The sequence below is a fragment of the Phyllobates terribilis genome, unplaced genomic scaffold, assembly GCF_046119375.1.
Source record: "Phyllobates terribilis strain yellow unplaced genomic scaffold, ASM4611937v1 Scaffold_7__3_contigs__length_470593459, whole genome shotgun sequence".
Taxonomy (NCBI): domain Eukaryota; kingdom Metazoa; phylum Chordata; class Amphibia; order Anura; family Dendrobatidae; genus Phyllobates; species Phyllobates terribilis.
In genome coordinates this window covers 424933271-424950344 of record NW_027362767.1, presented here as the reverse complement: position 1 = coordinate 424950344, position 17074 = coordinate 424933271, and the positions used below count along the sequence as shown (strand labels likewise).

The window sequence follows — 17074 nt, the reverse complement described above, 5'->3', positions numbered from 1 at the left end:
AATTACCTCATAAAGTGACAGTGGTCAGAATTGTAGAAAATGGTCATTAACCTATAAAGTGGCCGGTCCTTAAGGGGTTAATATTTGCGTTTTTATCTGATATTTTTTATTCTCACGTCTCTGCGGGACATTTGTTGCTTTTTTGTGGCTACAGGACCTGTGATGACATCACTGTCATGTGACCAGGAGGGGGCGGGGCTCCGCTGCACGTGCTTCTCACAATGAGGCCGCGCGCTGCAGAGGCCTCATGTGTAGGCTCCGCCTCCTGTGTTATCACATGACTGTGACATCATCAGCCGTGGTCACAGGTCCTGCAGAGCCGCCTCCTGCCATGTTCCCGGTCGGTGCGGGGCTCTGCTCCTTGTCATGTGATCTGCTCGTCGCCGTCCAGGTAATTCCGCGCTTCTGGCGCACTTCCCTTTAAATCAGAACTGGAAGCGTTGCTCATAGCAACCAATTCAGTTCTGAGCCGTAACTTTGGCTCGATTCTCTCTCTCTCTCTCTCTCTCTCTCTCTCTCTCTCTCTCTCTCTCTCTCTCTCTCTCTCTCTCTCTCTATGTCTATGTATATATATATATATATATATATATATATATATATATATATATATATATATATAAGACCTTTTAGGGACCTGCGCCTGTCATGTGCTCCCATCGGGCACCAAACCGTCCCATTTGTGACTTTTCACAAGGTGCGTGATGGTTGGTGCAGAGAGCTGCACTTTCCTCTTTCCGCTGCACCCTCCTGCCACCTGGACGCCCATCGCTTACTTAAATACCTGTATTTGGGGCTAAAAATCGCTTTTTGCACTTCTGTTTCATCAAAAATGTTGCTCCTTTTGACTTTTACAAGCTCCTTGTTCAACTTTGATGTGGTCTGAGGTTATAAATCAGCAAAGAGGACAAACAAAAGAGTTCTAAACTCAGCAGCTCACTGACCGATTCTCAGTTAGCTCATTCTGCAGCTCCCAATAGCACAGAGGCTGCAGAAGGCAAACGGTGCAACGTTTTTAAAGAAACCCAATTGCAAAATTTATTTTTAGCCTCCAATACATCCATTTAAGTGAACGCCAGCCCCTCAATGACTGAAGTATACCAGACCGGATGTGGGTTTTTAGGATCGTTCCCTTTTTTCCTCCGTCTCCAGGTCTCCTGTCTCGCTGGTTGCCTGCATGATGACTGAGCAGATACTAGACCTGACGCTGGAGATCGTCTACCTGCTGACCGGAGAGGTGAGGACAGCCGCACAGACACCGTGGATAGAAGTCAGCCACACGCACAGGTTTGGGCTGGAGCGGTCGACCATCTGGTGTGTATGGGGGCTCTCAATGTCCCCTCAACAGAGGATCAGGCGGGTGTTGGGCAGAGACTTTCTCTTCTCCCCCGATTGAGCGCTCACGTGTGTGGTGGAGTCAGTAGAGATCGCTGATGGGGCGACACTATTAGAATATCATCCACTTTTCAGAGATTTAAAGGGGTTGTTCAGGCTGAAATGAGACGTCTGCAGTTCCTCGCTGTGGCTGCACACTGACGAATAATCGTGCCAGTGAGTGCTGCCTGCGCTTTCACCGGTCCACCAGATTCTCCGTGCGAGTATACAGTCACGTGACTTCTCTCAATAGAAGAGAAGTGAGTGCAGCTGAGGAGTCTTGTCGGCACGTAGCCATAATTATGTGAATCGCGCACATGCTGTCACCACCGAACCGCGCGGGGAATTATGACTGTGTGTATTGCATGCTGCCATGATTCGGCACGTAAAGTGACTGCAGTCATTACAGCCCAGATAACCCCTTTAATTGCAAAATTACACAAAACTTTTTTTTCTTTTGTCTTTTAATTTAAAGGAAGGGAACCTTACACATGAAGAAACCCTATTACCCTGAAGATATGGGGTTAATCTGCAGGTTAATAGCGTTGTGAACCTTCTTGGCGCCGGCACTTAGAGCCCCGCTGCTGGGAGGAAATTAACTTTATTCTTCACTCTCCCCGGCAGTGTTCCTGTTTCTGTCATAGGGGCGGCGCTGGTACGGGTTCAGTCACTGCTCTGTGTATAAAGAGCTGCGGCTGTAACTGCCCCCCCCCCCATAGTGACTGACAGCAGCTCAGCATTAGGGCCGGCTGTCAGTCACTGCAGGGTGTGATTACAGCTGCCGCTCTCCATACACAGAGCGGTGACTGGACCCGCACCAGCGCTGCCCTTGTGACTGAGAACACTGCCGGGGGGAATAAAGTTCTTAATGGGTCTAAGTGTCGGTGCCGGGCAGGTTCAGAGCTGTATTAACCTGCAAATTAACCCCATATCTGCAGGTTAATCGCGTTTCACATGACAGTTCCTTTTAACTGTGGACGTAAAAAAAAAAAAATCTGTCTTATGGACACATAAATGCAAAATTGTCGGTTTTATTATTTATTTTTTTTCAAAACATCTTGATAAAATAATGATTTACTAAATATAACCAGATAGATAATTGTATAAAACATTTATAAAGGTGGAAAGAGACCCCCCAGGAAGAGGCAGAAGTGCAGCGTGCGTCATGAGGCAGCGCCTGTGGAGTTGATAGTTACATTTACTGGTATATACACTTGTCACTTTGTACTTTTTTGCTTTTGTATTCTATGCTTTATGCATTCGGACAACGCTTGGGCCGTTATATGTGGTTGATGTATAACCATAACATTTCTGTATCCTACGTACTGCGATCCATAGTATCCGACCACTGGCTTTTTGGGTGCTTCACTATTTACCACAATTGGCCTATATGATTTTTCATGGGTTGATCAGAACTTGGACTAATTTTTATTTGTACTAATGCTTCTCTGCTTACACAGGATTACACGGTAGTGAAAAAATCTGATAGGTCTGTGACAACCGGCTCCGACGATCCCCAGATACCACAAGAGCAGAGCAAGAACCAAAGTCCTGTGACCAAGCCTTCACCTCCATCACTGACCATTCCTGGAGACAACGAGCAGAAGATCGTGGAGATCATCAATAAGATCCTGCAGGCGCTGACCGGAGAGGTGAGCGCTGCCGGGAACGCCGGGGGCTTATATCATGTGTCTGGGTGATGACGGGATGATTGTGTTGTCAGGTCCCTGTAAGGTGTCAGGACGTCACCATCCATCTCTCCATTGAGGAGTGGGAGTATATGGACGGACACAAGGACCAGTACAAGGACGTCCTGATGGAGGACCCCCGGCCCCTCACACCACCCTGTAAGAGGAGACTCTTTACATCTCTAGTTTCTGATGTCACCTGTGATGACCTGTATACAATGTGTCTGTGCCCCTTACAGCTGGATCCAGTAGAAATAGTTCCCCGGAGAGCTGTCAGAGACCCCTCGATGACCATCCTGAAAATAACGAGGTAGAGGAATCGGACAGAAGATTATTAGACGTCGTTACACCGAACTGTACGTTATCTGGTGCAATTTTTATTTCAGATCAATGACCTTGTGATTGTGAAAGTGGAGGAGACCGAGGGAGACGAGGAGTATTACAGGACTAACCTCTCTATTAAAGAGGAGGAATTGGAAACAGAGGTTGGCACAGGTGAGTGATGGCCACCACCGGAGAAGAGTCACATATTCTTCTTCTACCATCTAACAAGGAAAAAGACTCTGTAGGGTTAAATAGTCAGCCCTCTTATCCCGTGACATGTAATGGCAGATTTTATGGACACTGTTGGTTTAGCTCCGACATATATAGAGTTTTGTACGGGAACCTAAACCCTCTGTCGTTACAACTTATCTGAAAATGTGACCGAGCTCTTGAATCCTTGAGTTCAGGTCTCCCTTCTGCTACGCTGGACTTTCCTCACATCTGCTTCTCCGTGCAAGTGCTCCCAATCCCAAAAGTAGCTCCTTACTCTCATGGGAAAAGGAAAATATCACCCCCCACCTACCCCATTATAAGCTCTAGTATTCATCTATGTAAAATGATAAATTGGTTGAGAAATGCAAACGTGTTGTGACCCAGAAGTAGAGTAATCCGCGCCGCCACTAAGTTGGTTCCACATTTGCCGACCTCCCTCGTCTCTTCATTGCTTTGCTTCTAAAATAAGATATTTGTCTTCTATGCCTGAACCTCCGCCATAGCTGACAGTCTTCTATGCCTTCACCTCCCGCCTCTGCGATGGCTGACAGTCTTCTATGCCCGAACCTCATACCTCCGCCATAGCTGACAGTCTTCTATGCCTTAACCTACCGCCTCCACCATAGCTGACAGTCTTCTATGTCTGAACCTCCGCCATGGCTGACACTCTTCTATGCCCGAACCTCCCACCTCCGCCATAGCTGACAGTCTGCTATGCCTGAACCTCCACCATAGCTGACAGTCTTCTATGCCTGAACCTCCCGCCTCGGCCATGGCTGACACTCTTCTATGCCTGAACCTCCCGCCTTGGCCATAGCTGACAGTCTTCTATGCCTGAACCTCCCGCCTCGGCCATAGCTGACAATCTTCTATGCCTGAACCTCCCGCCTCGGCCATAGCTCACAATCTTCTATGCCTGAACCTCCCGCCTCGGCCATGGCTGACAGTCTTCTGTGCCTGAACCCCCCCATAGACTTTCTACCGAGCCATCCAGCGCTCTGTGCACGGGCAGCATGGAGGAGCTGAGTGCTCAATCGGTTGGGGGTCTCGAGACACAGACTGGATCAGCAGCACGAGCAAGAAGACATAATATATTTAATAATTAAAAAAAAATCCACTGCTAATAGACTTTAAAAGGACTCTGTCAGTACAAAATGACCTGTTCAAACCAAGCACAGGCACTCAGTCCACCCTTGGCAAGGCCAAATATTTAAGTGCACCTTCCCACCACCAACTACATCCCCTTTTTCTTTGATTGACAGCTCTGGTTTTATAGAACGAGAGAAGGGTGGAGATAGCTGAAAAAGAAGTAGGCCACCACCAGTTTGGCCACACCAAGGATGCACCAAGCGCCTGTGCTTGGTTTGAACAGTCATTCTGTGCTGACAAATTCTCTTTAAAAGAATTGGACCTACTTCAAGATCTATCCACATGTGAATATTTGGTTCATCAAAATCTACTCTAGCTCTCTAATCATTATAATGCTACAATTAATATGAGGAAAAATCCCACTGGAAACTGAGAACCCACTGAAGATTCTGCAGGATGTGGGGGACCATGGAAGATCATTTACAAACCGATTTATTACAATTATTGACATACAATCAGTGTTTTATCAACAGGAGATTATCACTATAGGACTAGGTGTCTCATGCCTTGTAGTCTAACCCCGCCCCCAGCACTGATACATTGTACACAGAAAGCAGCCAATCAGTGGTGTGGGTGGGGTTATACACATCTCAGCATTCCGAGCTCTGCAGAGAAAATTGTGATTGTATCACAACTGCTGCACCCAGTAAGCTAAGTGATACATCGTTGGAATCAGGGTCTCGGCCCTTACATCATGCTTCTGTCAGATTACATGTCAAGAAACCTACTGACAGATTCCCTTTAAAGGCACCACTAAGGGTCTCGGTGTTGTGTTAGTAAGGCTAAGGTCATACATTTATTATTATTATTTATTATTATAACGCCATTTATTCCATGGCGCTTTACATGTGAGAAAGGGATATACATACATGAACAATTACAATGATCTTTAACAAAACATGACGGCGATTGGTACAGGAGGAGCGAGGACCCTGCCCGCGAGGGCTCACAATCTACAAGAGATGGGTGAGGATACAGTAGGTGAGGGTAGGGCTGGTCGCAGCGGTATGGTGGAGCGGTGGTTGCTGCAGGTTGTAGGATTGTTGGAAGAGGTGGGTCTTCAGGCTCATTTTGAAGGTTTCCACGGTAGGCGAGAGTCTGATATGCTGGGGAAGAGAATTCCAGAGTAGGGGGGAAGCACGGGAGAAATCTTGTATGCGATTGTGGGAAGAGGGGAGCAGAGAAGGAGATCTTGTGAGGATCGGAGGTTGCTTGCAGGTATGTATCGGGAGACTAGGCCACAGATGTATGGAGGAGACAGGTTGTGAATGACTTTGTATGGGGGACAGATGGATTAGTCAGGCGGCAGAGTTTAGGATAGATTGGAGGGGTGCGAGAGTGTTCGAAGGGAGGACACAGAGCAAGAGGTTGCAGTAGTCAAGGCGGGAGATGATGAGGGCGTGCACTAGTGTTTTTGCAGATTCGTGGTTGTGGAATGTGTGGATCCGGGAGAGTGAACCACAATTGACGTTGATGGATAGGTCAGATGGGAGATATGAATGAGAGGGTGGAAAGATGATGAGTTCTGTTTTGTCCATGTTAAGTTTTAGAAATCTAGCAGAGAAGAAGGATGAAATAGCGGACAGACATTGTGGGATTCTGGTTAGTAAGGAGTTGATATCAGATCCAGAGAGGTAGATCTGTGTGTCGTCAGCACAGCGGTGGTACTGAAAGCCGTGAGACTCTATGAGCTGTCCCAGGCCGAAGGTGTAGATGGAGAAGAGCAGGGGTCCTAGAACTGAGCCTTGGGGGACACCGACAGATAGCGGGCGAGATGATGAAGGGGTTTTGTGATTGGGAGACACTGATTGTCCTGTCTGTTAGGTATGAGGAGATCCAGGATAGGGCCAAGTCTGTGATGCCAAGAGATGAGAGAGTCTGTAGTAAGAAGGAATGGACCACTGTCAAAGGCAGATGACAGGTCTAGGAGGAGGAGGACAGAGTAGTGTCGCTTAGATTTGGCGGTTAGTAGGTCGTTGGTGACTTTAGTCAGAGCAGTTTCAGTAGAATGGTGCGGTCGGAAGCCAGATTGTAGGCGGTCAAAGAAGGAGCAGGAAGTGAGGTGGGAGGACAGTTCAAAGTGGACATGATGTTCCAGAAGTTTTGAGGCGTAGGGTAGAAGTGATATGGGGCGATAGCTAAACAGAGTGGATGGGTTGAGGGAGGGCTTTTTGAGGATGAGTGTGATCGAGGCATATTTGAAGCATGAGTGGAAGACACCAGTTGTTAGTGACCGGTTGAAAAGGTGGATTAGGGTTGGGATGAAGACTGTGGTAAGGTTAGGGATGGGATGGGATTGGGTCAAGTTCACAGGTGGTGAGGTGTGATTTGGAGAGTAAAGAGGAAACTTGATCTTCCGTAATGGTGGAGAAGCTGGTTTTGGAGGAGGATTGAGTAGGTGTGAGGAGGGGCTGTGGGGACTTTAGGCAAAAGCTTTGTCTGATGGTGTCTATCTTCTGCTTGAAGAATAAGGCAAAGTCTTTGGCTGAGATGAGAGGAGAGGGAGGAGGCGCTGGGGGACGGAGGAAAGAATTGATGGTGTTGAATAGATGTTTGGGGTTGTGTGACAGGGAGGATATGAGAGATGAGAAGTAAGTTTGTTTTGCTGTAGTGAGTATGGACTTGAAGTAGTGAGGGACTGTTTGAATGCGATGAAGTGCTCATTGGAGTGGGACTTTTTCCATCTACGCTCCGCAACCCTGGAGGCATACATTCGTTGGATTTATCGGACCAGTCACATCAGGAGGTGCCTGAGTACAATAGTCTGGTCCATAAATCTGACGCACGCCGTGATGTTATTCACACGGATCTGAGCTCTGTGTAAAAAGTAGCCCATGTGCACTAGAGGATAGGTTATCATTGGGTCTCCATGGATAACAAACACGAAAAATACGCTATTGTGAACGAACCCTTAGGCAGATAAAACAAAAATTAAATTGTGAAGATTTAAAAAAAATAAATAAATCTAAAGTAGCTACAACTTTACTTGTAAATAAAATGATACAACTGTATAACACAAGCAAAAAAAATAATGAAAAACAATTTACTTTTATTCCTAACAGACGACTTATTGATTCTCCAGTGCAGTCCTCTCTCTTCCGACTGTGAAGTTGACGACTGTACTTTCCAAAATACTTCTGAGGAACAGAAAGAAGATGTTCGTGTCTCCAACATCAAAAATCTCCCATCTGACCCCACCAGCCTCGAAGGACCTTCATCTGGTCAGTCTCAAATTGCAAGAAATCATGGAATCGAGGGCCGATTTTCATGCTTCGAATGCGAAAAACATTTCACAAATAAATCTAATTTTCTTGAGCACCGGAGACTCCACAAGAGAGAGCGGCCGTATACTTGTCTGGAATGTGGGAAAACTTTTGCCTGGAGGTCAAATCTTTTTGAACATCAAAAATCTCACAAGGAAAAGAAGCCATTTTTGTGCTCGGAGTGTGGGAAATGTTTCAAACAGAAGTCAGGTCTGGATAGACACCAGAGAATCCACACAGGGGAGAAGCCACACTCCTGCTCAGTGTGCGGAAAATGTTTCATAAATAGGCAACACCTTGTTGAACATCACAGAGTTCACACTGGAGAGAAGCCGTTTCCGTGTCCTGAATGTGGAAAATGTTTCGCAATTAAATCAAATCTTTTTGCCCATCAGAAAACTCACACTGGAGAGAGGCCATATAAGTGTCCAGTATGTGAGAGATGTTTTATCCTAAAAACAGATCTGATTATCCATCAGCGAATTCACACAGGGGAGAGGCCATATTCATGTACTCTGTGCGGGAAATGTTTTAACCGGCAAAGAGATCTTGCTAGACATGAAAGAATCCACACTGGGGAGAAGCCATACTCCTGTTCAGAATGTGGGAGATGTTTTATACAGAAGCAAGCTCTTCTTACTCACGAGAGAACTCACACAGGTGAGAAGCCGTACTCATGCTTGGAATGTGGGAAATGTTTTTCACATAAAGCAAATCTTGAAGAACATCAGAAGGTTCACATGGAGGATAAGCCATTCTCATGTTTTGTGTGCAGAAAAAATTTCACTCGGAAAGCTGACCTACTGAGACACGAGCGAATTCACTCAGGAGAGAAGCCATTCACCTGTTCAGTATGCGGGAAGCGCTTCAGCAATAAACCACATCTTGTGGAACATGAGAGAATTCACACCGGGGAGAAGCCGTTCTCGTGTACAGACTGTGGGAAATGTTTTAGATTGAGAAACAATCTCAATGTACATAGGAGAACTCACACGGGGGAGCGTCCGTTTTCATGTTCAGAATGTGAAAGATGTTTCACCCAGAAATCAGATTTAACTGCACATAAGAGAAGTCACACAGGAGAGAAACCATACATATGCCCAGATTGTGGGAAACGTTTTACCAGGAAGCGAAGTCTTGTTGAACACAAGAGAATCCACACGGGGGAGAAGCCGTACTCCTGTGCAGACTGCGGAAAATGCTTTAATCAGAAACAATCCCTTGTTGTACATCAGAGAATTCACTCACAAGAGAAGCCGTTCTCGTGTGCAGAATGTGGGAAAGGGTTCAACCAGAAACAAGCTCTTATCATGCATCAGAAAAATCACTCCAAGGAGAATCCGTATTCCTGTGCCGAATGCGGACAACGGTTCATCAAACTACAGGCTCTTATCGCACATCAGAGGAGTCACACGGCTGACAGGCCGTTATCGCACTGAGCGACGGAAATGGTTTTATGCAGAAACAATCGGCCATGTGGACACTTGTGCATCAAAGGACTCACATTGGGAGAGCTGATGTTAAAAGCCCAGAATAGAAGAGTTTTTCTACGTAGTTACATATTTTCTGAAATTTTAATTTGAGAATTTTTTTTTAATACCTTACCCCACAGCTACGACAATAATGACTACAGGACCTGTCGAGGAAGGATGTAGTGTTAGCTTTAATATGCATCCCGTGCCTTTGACTTTTAATGCGTTGGTAGGACTGTATTGTGACCATTTAGTGTAATGAAAGCAATCCTCAAATCAGATTAAAAGTAAATAGACTCATTAATTAACTGTGTAAATCACCTAATTATTGACTGGCTGCAGTTTGGCTTCATGGCCTCGTGAGCATCTTCCAGTTACATTGTTCTTCTGTGTCCTAAGGAAGTTGGTGCGAATCTATTTGCAGGACCTGGTTTGGCAGCCACGTCGGTGACAGGAGCCCTGTGACCCAAATTTACCTGCCAGGCTCTTCTTTTGATTAGCCACCTTGGTGCAATGTCAAATGTGCGCAGGCTCGGACTGGCCCATGGGAGAGCAGGAGAATCCTCCGGTAGGCCGCCCCTGCAAAGGAGTGCTAATGAGTAGTGCTATTACACTTGATTCACTAGCCAAATTTAATATTAAAAAGAAGCAAAAGTAAATTTGTGTACTAGGTTCAGCTGAACAGTGGGTCCCAAGAATCAAGATTACTGGTGGACCTTTGCCAAACCACACTGTAGTGAGTCCGGTCACATAAGCCCGGTTAATCAAGAGGAGCTGGGGAGATGCCATCTGGTAAGAGGCCGGTTTGCAGGGCTCCTGTCCAGCGGCCACAGATTACTGACGTGACCACTGGTCCGGGTCCTGTGAATTGATTGCCCACCATCTCTTGTACTGATTATTATCGCGTTCTGAAGCCCGTGAGGTCATTTACGTTATTGATAAGGGCTCGTGTACATATCAGGGCTCATTCACACAGCAGTGATTTTTCTCATACGCTTAAAACGGTTAGCGTTTCATTCATGTTTTTGATCAGACTCCATATTACCCCATCAGTTTCATCAGTTTTTTTTTTTTTTTTTCAGATGAAAAAAAGCTGATGGCGGTTTTTGCAAATTTTCATATCAAACAGTCCGTGAAAATTCGGGTTCAGCACACGGATGTCATCCATAGATTGTATTGGCGAGTTTGATCCTACACCGCTCTGATCATTATCGGACAAGTCTCTGTTCTTCTGTGTAGACCACTTGGTCCGAGGAAAAAAAATCGGACACTACCCCATAGACTTTCAAAGGTGCGAAAGAAACAGATAGCACTCGTACGAGAAAAACTGACGTCTGAATGAGCCCTTAGACTAATGCTGGTCGAATCTTTCAACTTCATCTCGATCGGCCGACAGTCTAACGTCAGTGGGGACCCTCTGGTGCTCCTAAGAGGGATCCGACAAACTGGATTTCCAATGACAGATCCATTTGTTCTCTGGGAGGTAAGACTCCTGGCAGCGGTTCTCATAGAAAACACCGGAGTAATCAACGAAGATCTCCTGTGTATGGGAGAATGGCTGTCAGACACGCAGTTGATCGCCTGCGTTATCTGATATGTATAGGGGGAAGGCTTTACTTACTATTTTGAAAAACAGAATCCTGCCATGCTACATACCGATCTTGTAGATGACGGGTCCCCAGGGAGGAGAGGATCATAATCAAGAATATAGTTGCTAATCGCACACTTTTTAGGATCTGCTAACTTGATTGTGTTTTTGTGTACGAGCCATAGATTTTGTGTGTCAAAAAAACCAAACCGTGTCCTGACAGAGGGAAACTGTGAGCTGATCATAAACACATTTATAGTGTTACTCTCATGTTATGGAGAATTGAAGATGCTCATCCAAGAAAGCCGTAAAGTTGGCCATTCACAGATAAGGTGTGGAGTGGGCAGCCTGACTGTCGCCCAGTGGCAGATGTTAGAGGCATATACAGGGAGAGAAGCCGCTGCTGGAGGTACATGTCTGTGTACGTGCAGTTGGGAGTGATATATACATATATATTTTTTTAATAAACTGTTTTACTACATTTTTTTCCACTTACATGCAGTTTACCTGGAATTCTTCTACTAGGGGCGCTGGTGCATGCGGCGGGTATATCACATTGTATTATGGCACCCCTGCTGTACCAATAAGGGAGGTGTAAAATCAGGAAATCCAAGTATGGGGGAGGGGGAGTTTGAGATACGGGAATTTAGTATTTAATTACTTTTACTTTTGTTTCGTTCCCCTGAGTCAACGATTCCAACTAGGAGCTGTCAGGCCGCGCTGCTATTCTCCGCAACAAAATACCCTCTGATTATTGCGGTTTTGATGCATTTTTTTCTCTTTTTTTTTTTTTTTTTTAAGGTGTAAAGATGCTATTGCTTTATTTCCTTGCAACTTTTTTCAGTTGTCCCATAAAAGCCAATAGAAAAAAAATGCACCAAAATTATACCGTTCTACAGCGTTTATAAACGCACGGCGAGCAGGAGTCATCCTGAAATCTCATTTACTTTGCTTCAAGTGACCCACCACCACCACTATACCCCGACACCATGGACACCCCATTATCACTGCTGCTATGGCTGCACACAGGCTCAGTAAATTAGCCGGGAGCTGACTGCTCCACCATTGTATTCAGCCACATCCTGAGGACGCAGATTCAGGAGACATCGTCACATGCCCCCGACCTCCTGGGACAGCCGCCCAAATCCACGAATGTCACAGTGGATCCTGGACAGTAGCGCTGCAGACAATCACTGAGCTCAGCGGCTCTGAGTAGTTCATCCTGTCTACTATGGCAGAACCGCTGAGCTCAGTGATTGTCTGCAGCGCTGTGATGTCAGGGCTGCAGACAATAACACACTGGGAGCAGCGGCAGACACGGTACTGGACCTGGGGAGGGTGAGGAGGAAGGTTTGATTTTTATTTTTTTTTAAAAACAAATTGTATCGGGTATTCATTCCCCGGTAACTTCACTCCTCAATCGTTACAGACTCCGCCCCCTGTATGATCACATGATGGTGACATCACAGCTCCTTCACGCCCTGTGACTAGGAGACGCCCGGCGTGTGTAGACTATGTTGGGTGATTACTCGTGTGAAGAATATTCAAGATAATCCCATGTCAATCACTGTGCACTGTTTGGCGGTGATTATAGAGAACTCCAATGCACAGTGTAATTTGTCACCACTTGCAGCAAGCAGAAGGGAGGGGGCTGAAAAACAGGGAGCGAGATCCCTCACAGCAGCTGTGAGTGGCACAGGACGGCCCATCCCCCGGCCATGTGCTTCCTTTGTGTAGGATACCATAATTCAACACCGAGTTATGGGAATACGATACATTTCAGCGATAAACCAATCAGATTTTTGGGAACCTGAGATAATGGGGAATATCACCCTAGCTGTCAACACAGTCCAGCGTGAACGGATGAGGAGATAACCAGCACAGCCTTGCGGGGGCTCCGGTGTTTGGTATCCACGCGTAGCAGGGGCCCTGCTGGGTCCGATGACACCAAAACTGGCTCCCTATGACCATAGGAGGTATAGCCCATTTTAGTTTTGGGAGGTTTTTTTTTAGCTAAGAGAGGCCAGGGGAGGAGATTTTGGCACAGCCAGGAGGCAGGAGTGGGAGTGATTCAGAGGCGTTAAGAACTAAAGGAGCCCTGACACCATTGTCTTTTTCCTGGGGAGGCCGTGACGTCATGTCATATGTGGAAGGAGTCCATCAACCAAGTGAGGGCCCACAGCCTCCCATGTGGCAGCCGCTCCCCTGCCTGCAAGCCATCCCTTTCCATCTAACTGGTAACTGACTTGTAATAACTGCTTTAAATCTTTTGAACCCATCGTTTGTGTTTGCTACTCTGACCACTGTGTATGTATAACCCTTATGTGTATAGTGTATTGTTTAGTGTGCCCTTAAGGCGATTAAATATATAATTTAACCTTGGGCTGTTCTTTTATCTCGATCCACGAACGCTATGTCTGTTGTTCGGTCCATCGAACACTCTACCGGGCTGGTTTCTAGCCCGATACAAGTCCGTTATATCAAATAGAAACTGGTAGCAGCTCTCCCAGGCCGACCAGGCTCTGCTCACTGGAGATAGTGAAAGGAGCCTCTCAGCCTGTCAGGGTTGTGGGCAAGTGTGGTGCCATGTCAGTGACTGAGTGGGCCTCCTCTTCGTACTCTCTGTTGCCTTCCTGTACCCGTTGGACAGGGGGTGTCGGTGCGGAAATGTACCAATCTGACCTTACCCGTCCTCGAGGGGGGTGTGCGAAACATCACGTAGGTGCAGAGGGCAGGTCCGTACCTCGTGCTCCGTCCGATGCAATTGTGACATCGGGCGGTAAGCGGGGTGTGGATCCATCACAAGTGGTGGCAGCGGAGAGATTCTGCTGGGTCTCTCTGGTGCCATTCCTTCGCAACTCGCTTGTATCTGCACTCAAAACCATCGAAGATGAAAACTGGAGTTGTCCAGAGCAACCAATCATCATGATTGTATCGTTACCCCTGAGAAAGCGGATTAGTTACATAGCAACATCTCAACTCCATATACATCGCTGTGTATATATATATATATATATATATATGTACCCAGCTTTCCCATGTACACTGCCGTCCACCCAGCTTTCCCATGTACTCTGCCGTCCACCCAGCTTTGCCATGTACACTGCCTTCCACCCAGCTTTCCCATATACATCACCAACCACCCAGCTTTTCCATATACATCGCCGCCCACCCAGCTTTCCACCATACACCACCGTCCACCCAGCTTTCCCATGAGCACTGCCATCCACCCAGCTTTCCCATGTACACTGCCATCCACCCAGCTTTCCCATATACATCACCAACCACCCAGCTTTTCCATATACATCGCCGCCCACCCAGCTTTCCCATGAGCACTGCCATCCACCCAGCTTTTCCAATGTAAGCACCATCCACCCAGATTTTCCATATACATCACCGTCCACCCAGCTTTCCTCATATACATCACCATTCACCAAACTTTTCCATATACATCGCCATCCACCCAGATTTGCCATATACAGTGGGTACGGAAAGTATTCAGACCCCTTTAAATTTTTCACTCTTTGTTTCATTGCAGCCATTTGGTAAATTCTAAAAAGTTCATTTTTTTTCTCATTAAAGTACACTGTGCACCCCATGTTGACTGAAAAAAAACAGAAATGTAGAAATTTTTGCAAATTTATTAAAAAAGGAAAACTGAAATATCACATGGTCATAAGTATTCAGACCCTTTGCTCATATTTAAGTCACATGCTGTCCATTTCCTTGTGATCCTCCTTGAGATGGTTCTACTCTTTCATTGGAGTCCAGCTGTGTTTAATTAAACTGATAGGACTTGATTTGGAAAGGCACACACCTGTCTATATAAGACCTCACAGCTCACAGTGCATGTCAGACCAAATGAGAATCATGAGCTCAAAGGAACTGCCCAAGGAGCTCAGAGACAGAATTGTGGCAAGGCACAGATCTGGCCAAGGTTCCAAAAGAATTTCTGCATTACTCAAGGTTCCTCTTCCAGAGTGCTCTGGACCTCAGACTTGGCCGAAGGTTCACCTTCCAACAAGACAATGACCCTAAGCACACAGCTAAAATAACAAAGGAGTGGCTTCAGAACAACTCTGTGACCATTCTTGACTGGCCCAGCCAGAGCCCTGACCTAAACCCAATTGAGCATCTCTGGAGAGACCTGAAAATGGCTGTCCACCAACGTTCACCATCCAACCTGACGGAACTGGAGAAGATCTGCAAGGAAGAATGGCAGAGGAACCCCAAATCCAGGTGTGAAAAACTTGTTGCATCATTCCCAAGAAGACTCATGGCTGTACTAGCTCAAAAGGGGGCTTCTACTCAATACTGAGCAAAGGGTCTGAATACTTATGACCATGTGATATTTCAGTTTTTCTTTTTTAATAAATTTGCAAAAATTTCTAATTTGTTTTTTTTTCAGTCAAGATGGGATGCAGAGTGTACTTTAATGAGAAAAAAAATTAACTTTTTAAAATTTACCAAATGGCTGCAATGAAACAAAGAGTGAAAAATGTAAAGGGGTCTGAATGCTTTCCGTACCCACTGTAGGGGGCAGTATTATAGTAGTTATATTCTTGTACATAGGGGCAGTATTATGGTAGTTATATTCTTGTACATAGGGGCAGTATTATAGTAGTTATATTCTTGTACATAGGAGCAGTATTATAGTAGTTATATTCTTGTACATAGGAGTAGTATTATAGTAGTTATATTCTTGTACATAGGGGGCAGTATTATAGTAGTTATATTCTTGTACATAGGAGCAGTATTATAGTAGTTATATTCTTGTACATAGGAGCAGTATTATAGTAGTCATATTCTAGTACATAGAGGCAGTATTATAGTAGTTATATTCTTGTACATAGAGGGCAGTATTATAGTAGTTATATTCCTGTACATAGGGGCAGTATTATAGTAGTTATATTCTTGTACATAGGAGCAGTATTATAGTAGTTATATTCTTGTACATAGGAGCAGTATTATAGTAGTCATATTCTAGTACTTAGGGGGCAGTATTATAGTAGTTCTATTCTTGTACATAGGAGCAGTATTATAGTAGTTATATTCTTGTACATAGGAGCAGTATTATAGTAGTTCTATTCTTGTACATAGGGGCAGTATTATAGTTATATTCTTGTACATAGGGGCAGTATTATAGTAGTTATATTCTTGTACATAGGAGCAGTATTATGGTAGTTATATTCCTGTACATAGGGAGCAGTATTATATTAGTTATATTCTTGTACATAGGAGCAGTATTATAGTAGTTCTATTCTTGTACATAGGGGCAGTATTATAGTAGTTATATTCTTGTACATAGGGGCAGTATTATAGTAGTTATATTCTTGTACATAGGAGCAGTATTATGGTAGTTATATTCCTGTACATAGGGAGCAGTATTATATTAGTTATATTCTTGTACATAGGAGCAGTATTATAGTAGTTCTATTCTTGTACATAGGGGCAGTATTATAGTAGTTATATTCTTGCGCAGAGGGAGCAGTATTATAGTAGTTATATTCTTGTACATAGGGGCAGTATTATAGTAGTTATATTCCTGTACATAGGAGCAGTATTATAGTAGTTATATTCCTGTACATAGGAGCAGTATTATAGTAGTTCTATTCTTGTACATAGGGGCAGTATTATAGTAGTTCTATTCTTGTCCATAGGAGAGGATAGACGTGTGCTTGAGAGCTCTCAGCAGGGCGGAGGCATGGCTTCTGACCCAGGTGGAGGGGAGGGGAGCTGGGCTGATGATCCAGGGAAAGCCCCTAGTCTGGAGTCTGGCCTGGAGTCTGGCCTGCAGCCTGCACCTGATGGTAATGGAAAGCTGGAGATGGTGGCTGGTGAGTCTTCTAAACCTGCTTGTTATGTTGGAGGATTAAATGCTAAAGTTACAAGGCAAAGTATATTTAAGCTGGAATTGCATATCAGCAAACTAAAAGAAGAAATTAAGAAAGAGACTGATCCTAAGGTAAAACTGATGAAGTGCGAGTGTCTGGATGATTGCAGCCG

The 17074-nt window shown here is 45.2% G+C and overlaps 1 protein-coding gene across 6 annotated transcripts; it reads left to right on the top strand.

Annotated features, from left to right (window-relative positions):
- The first annotated feature begins 267 nt into the window (after window positions 1-267).
- LOC141155164 (uncharacterized) lies at window positions 268-9788 on the top strand. Of its 6 annotated transcripts, none has more exons than XM_073641858.1 (8): window positions 312-391; window positions 1150-1284; window positions 2492-2575; window positions 2832-3023; window positions 3095-3218; window positions 3299-3369; window positions 3446-3554; window positions 7808-9788. In XM_073641858.1, exons 5-8 carry the CDS (start codon window positions 3152-3154, stop codon window positions 9445-9447), a joined length of 1887 nt encoding a protein of 628 aa, XP_073497959.1. In that variant the 5' UTR covers window positions 312-391; window positions 1150-1284; window positions 2492-2575; window positions 2832-3023; window positions 3095-3151; the 3' UTR covers window positions 9448-9788. The 6 variants fall into 6 exon arrangements, with proteins under 6 accessions (XP_073497958.1, XP_073497959.1, XP_073497960.1 ...); XM_073641859.1 differs by having other exon boundaries at window positions 1150-1311; XM_073641861.1 differs by having other exon boundaries at window positions 337-391; window positions 1150-1234.
- The last annotated feature ends 7286 nt before the right edge of the window (window positions 9789-17074 follow it).

What these genes read in the sequence shown, in the direction of transcription:
- LOC141155164 (XM_073641857.1), top strand. Translation starts at nt 1,175, where the DNA reads ATGATGACTGAGCAGATACTAGACCTGACGCTGGAGATCGTCTACCTG. An exon ending in TGCAGGCGCTGACCGGAGAG is followed by an intron (nt 3,024 to 3,094) that starts GTGAGCGCTGCC and finishes TTGTGTTGTCAG; the next exon opens with GTCCCTGTAAGGTGTCAGGA. An exon ending in GGAAACAGAGGTTGGCACAG is followed by an intron (nt 3,555 to 7,807) that starts GTGAGTGATGGC and finishes TATTCCTAACAG; the next exon opens with ACGACTTATTGATTCTCCAG.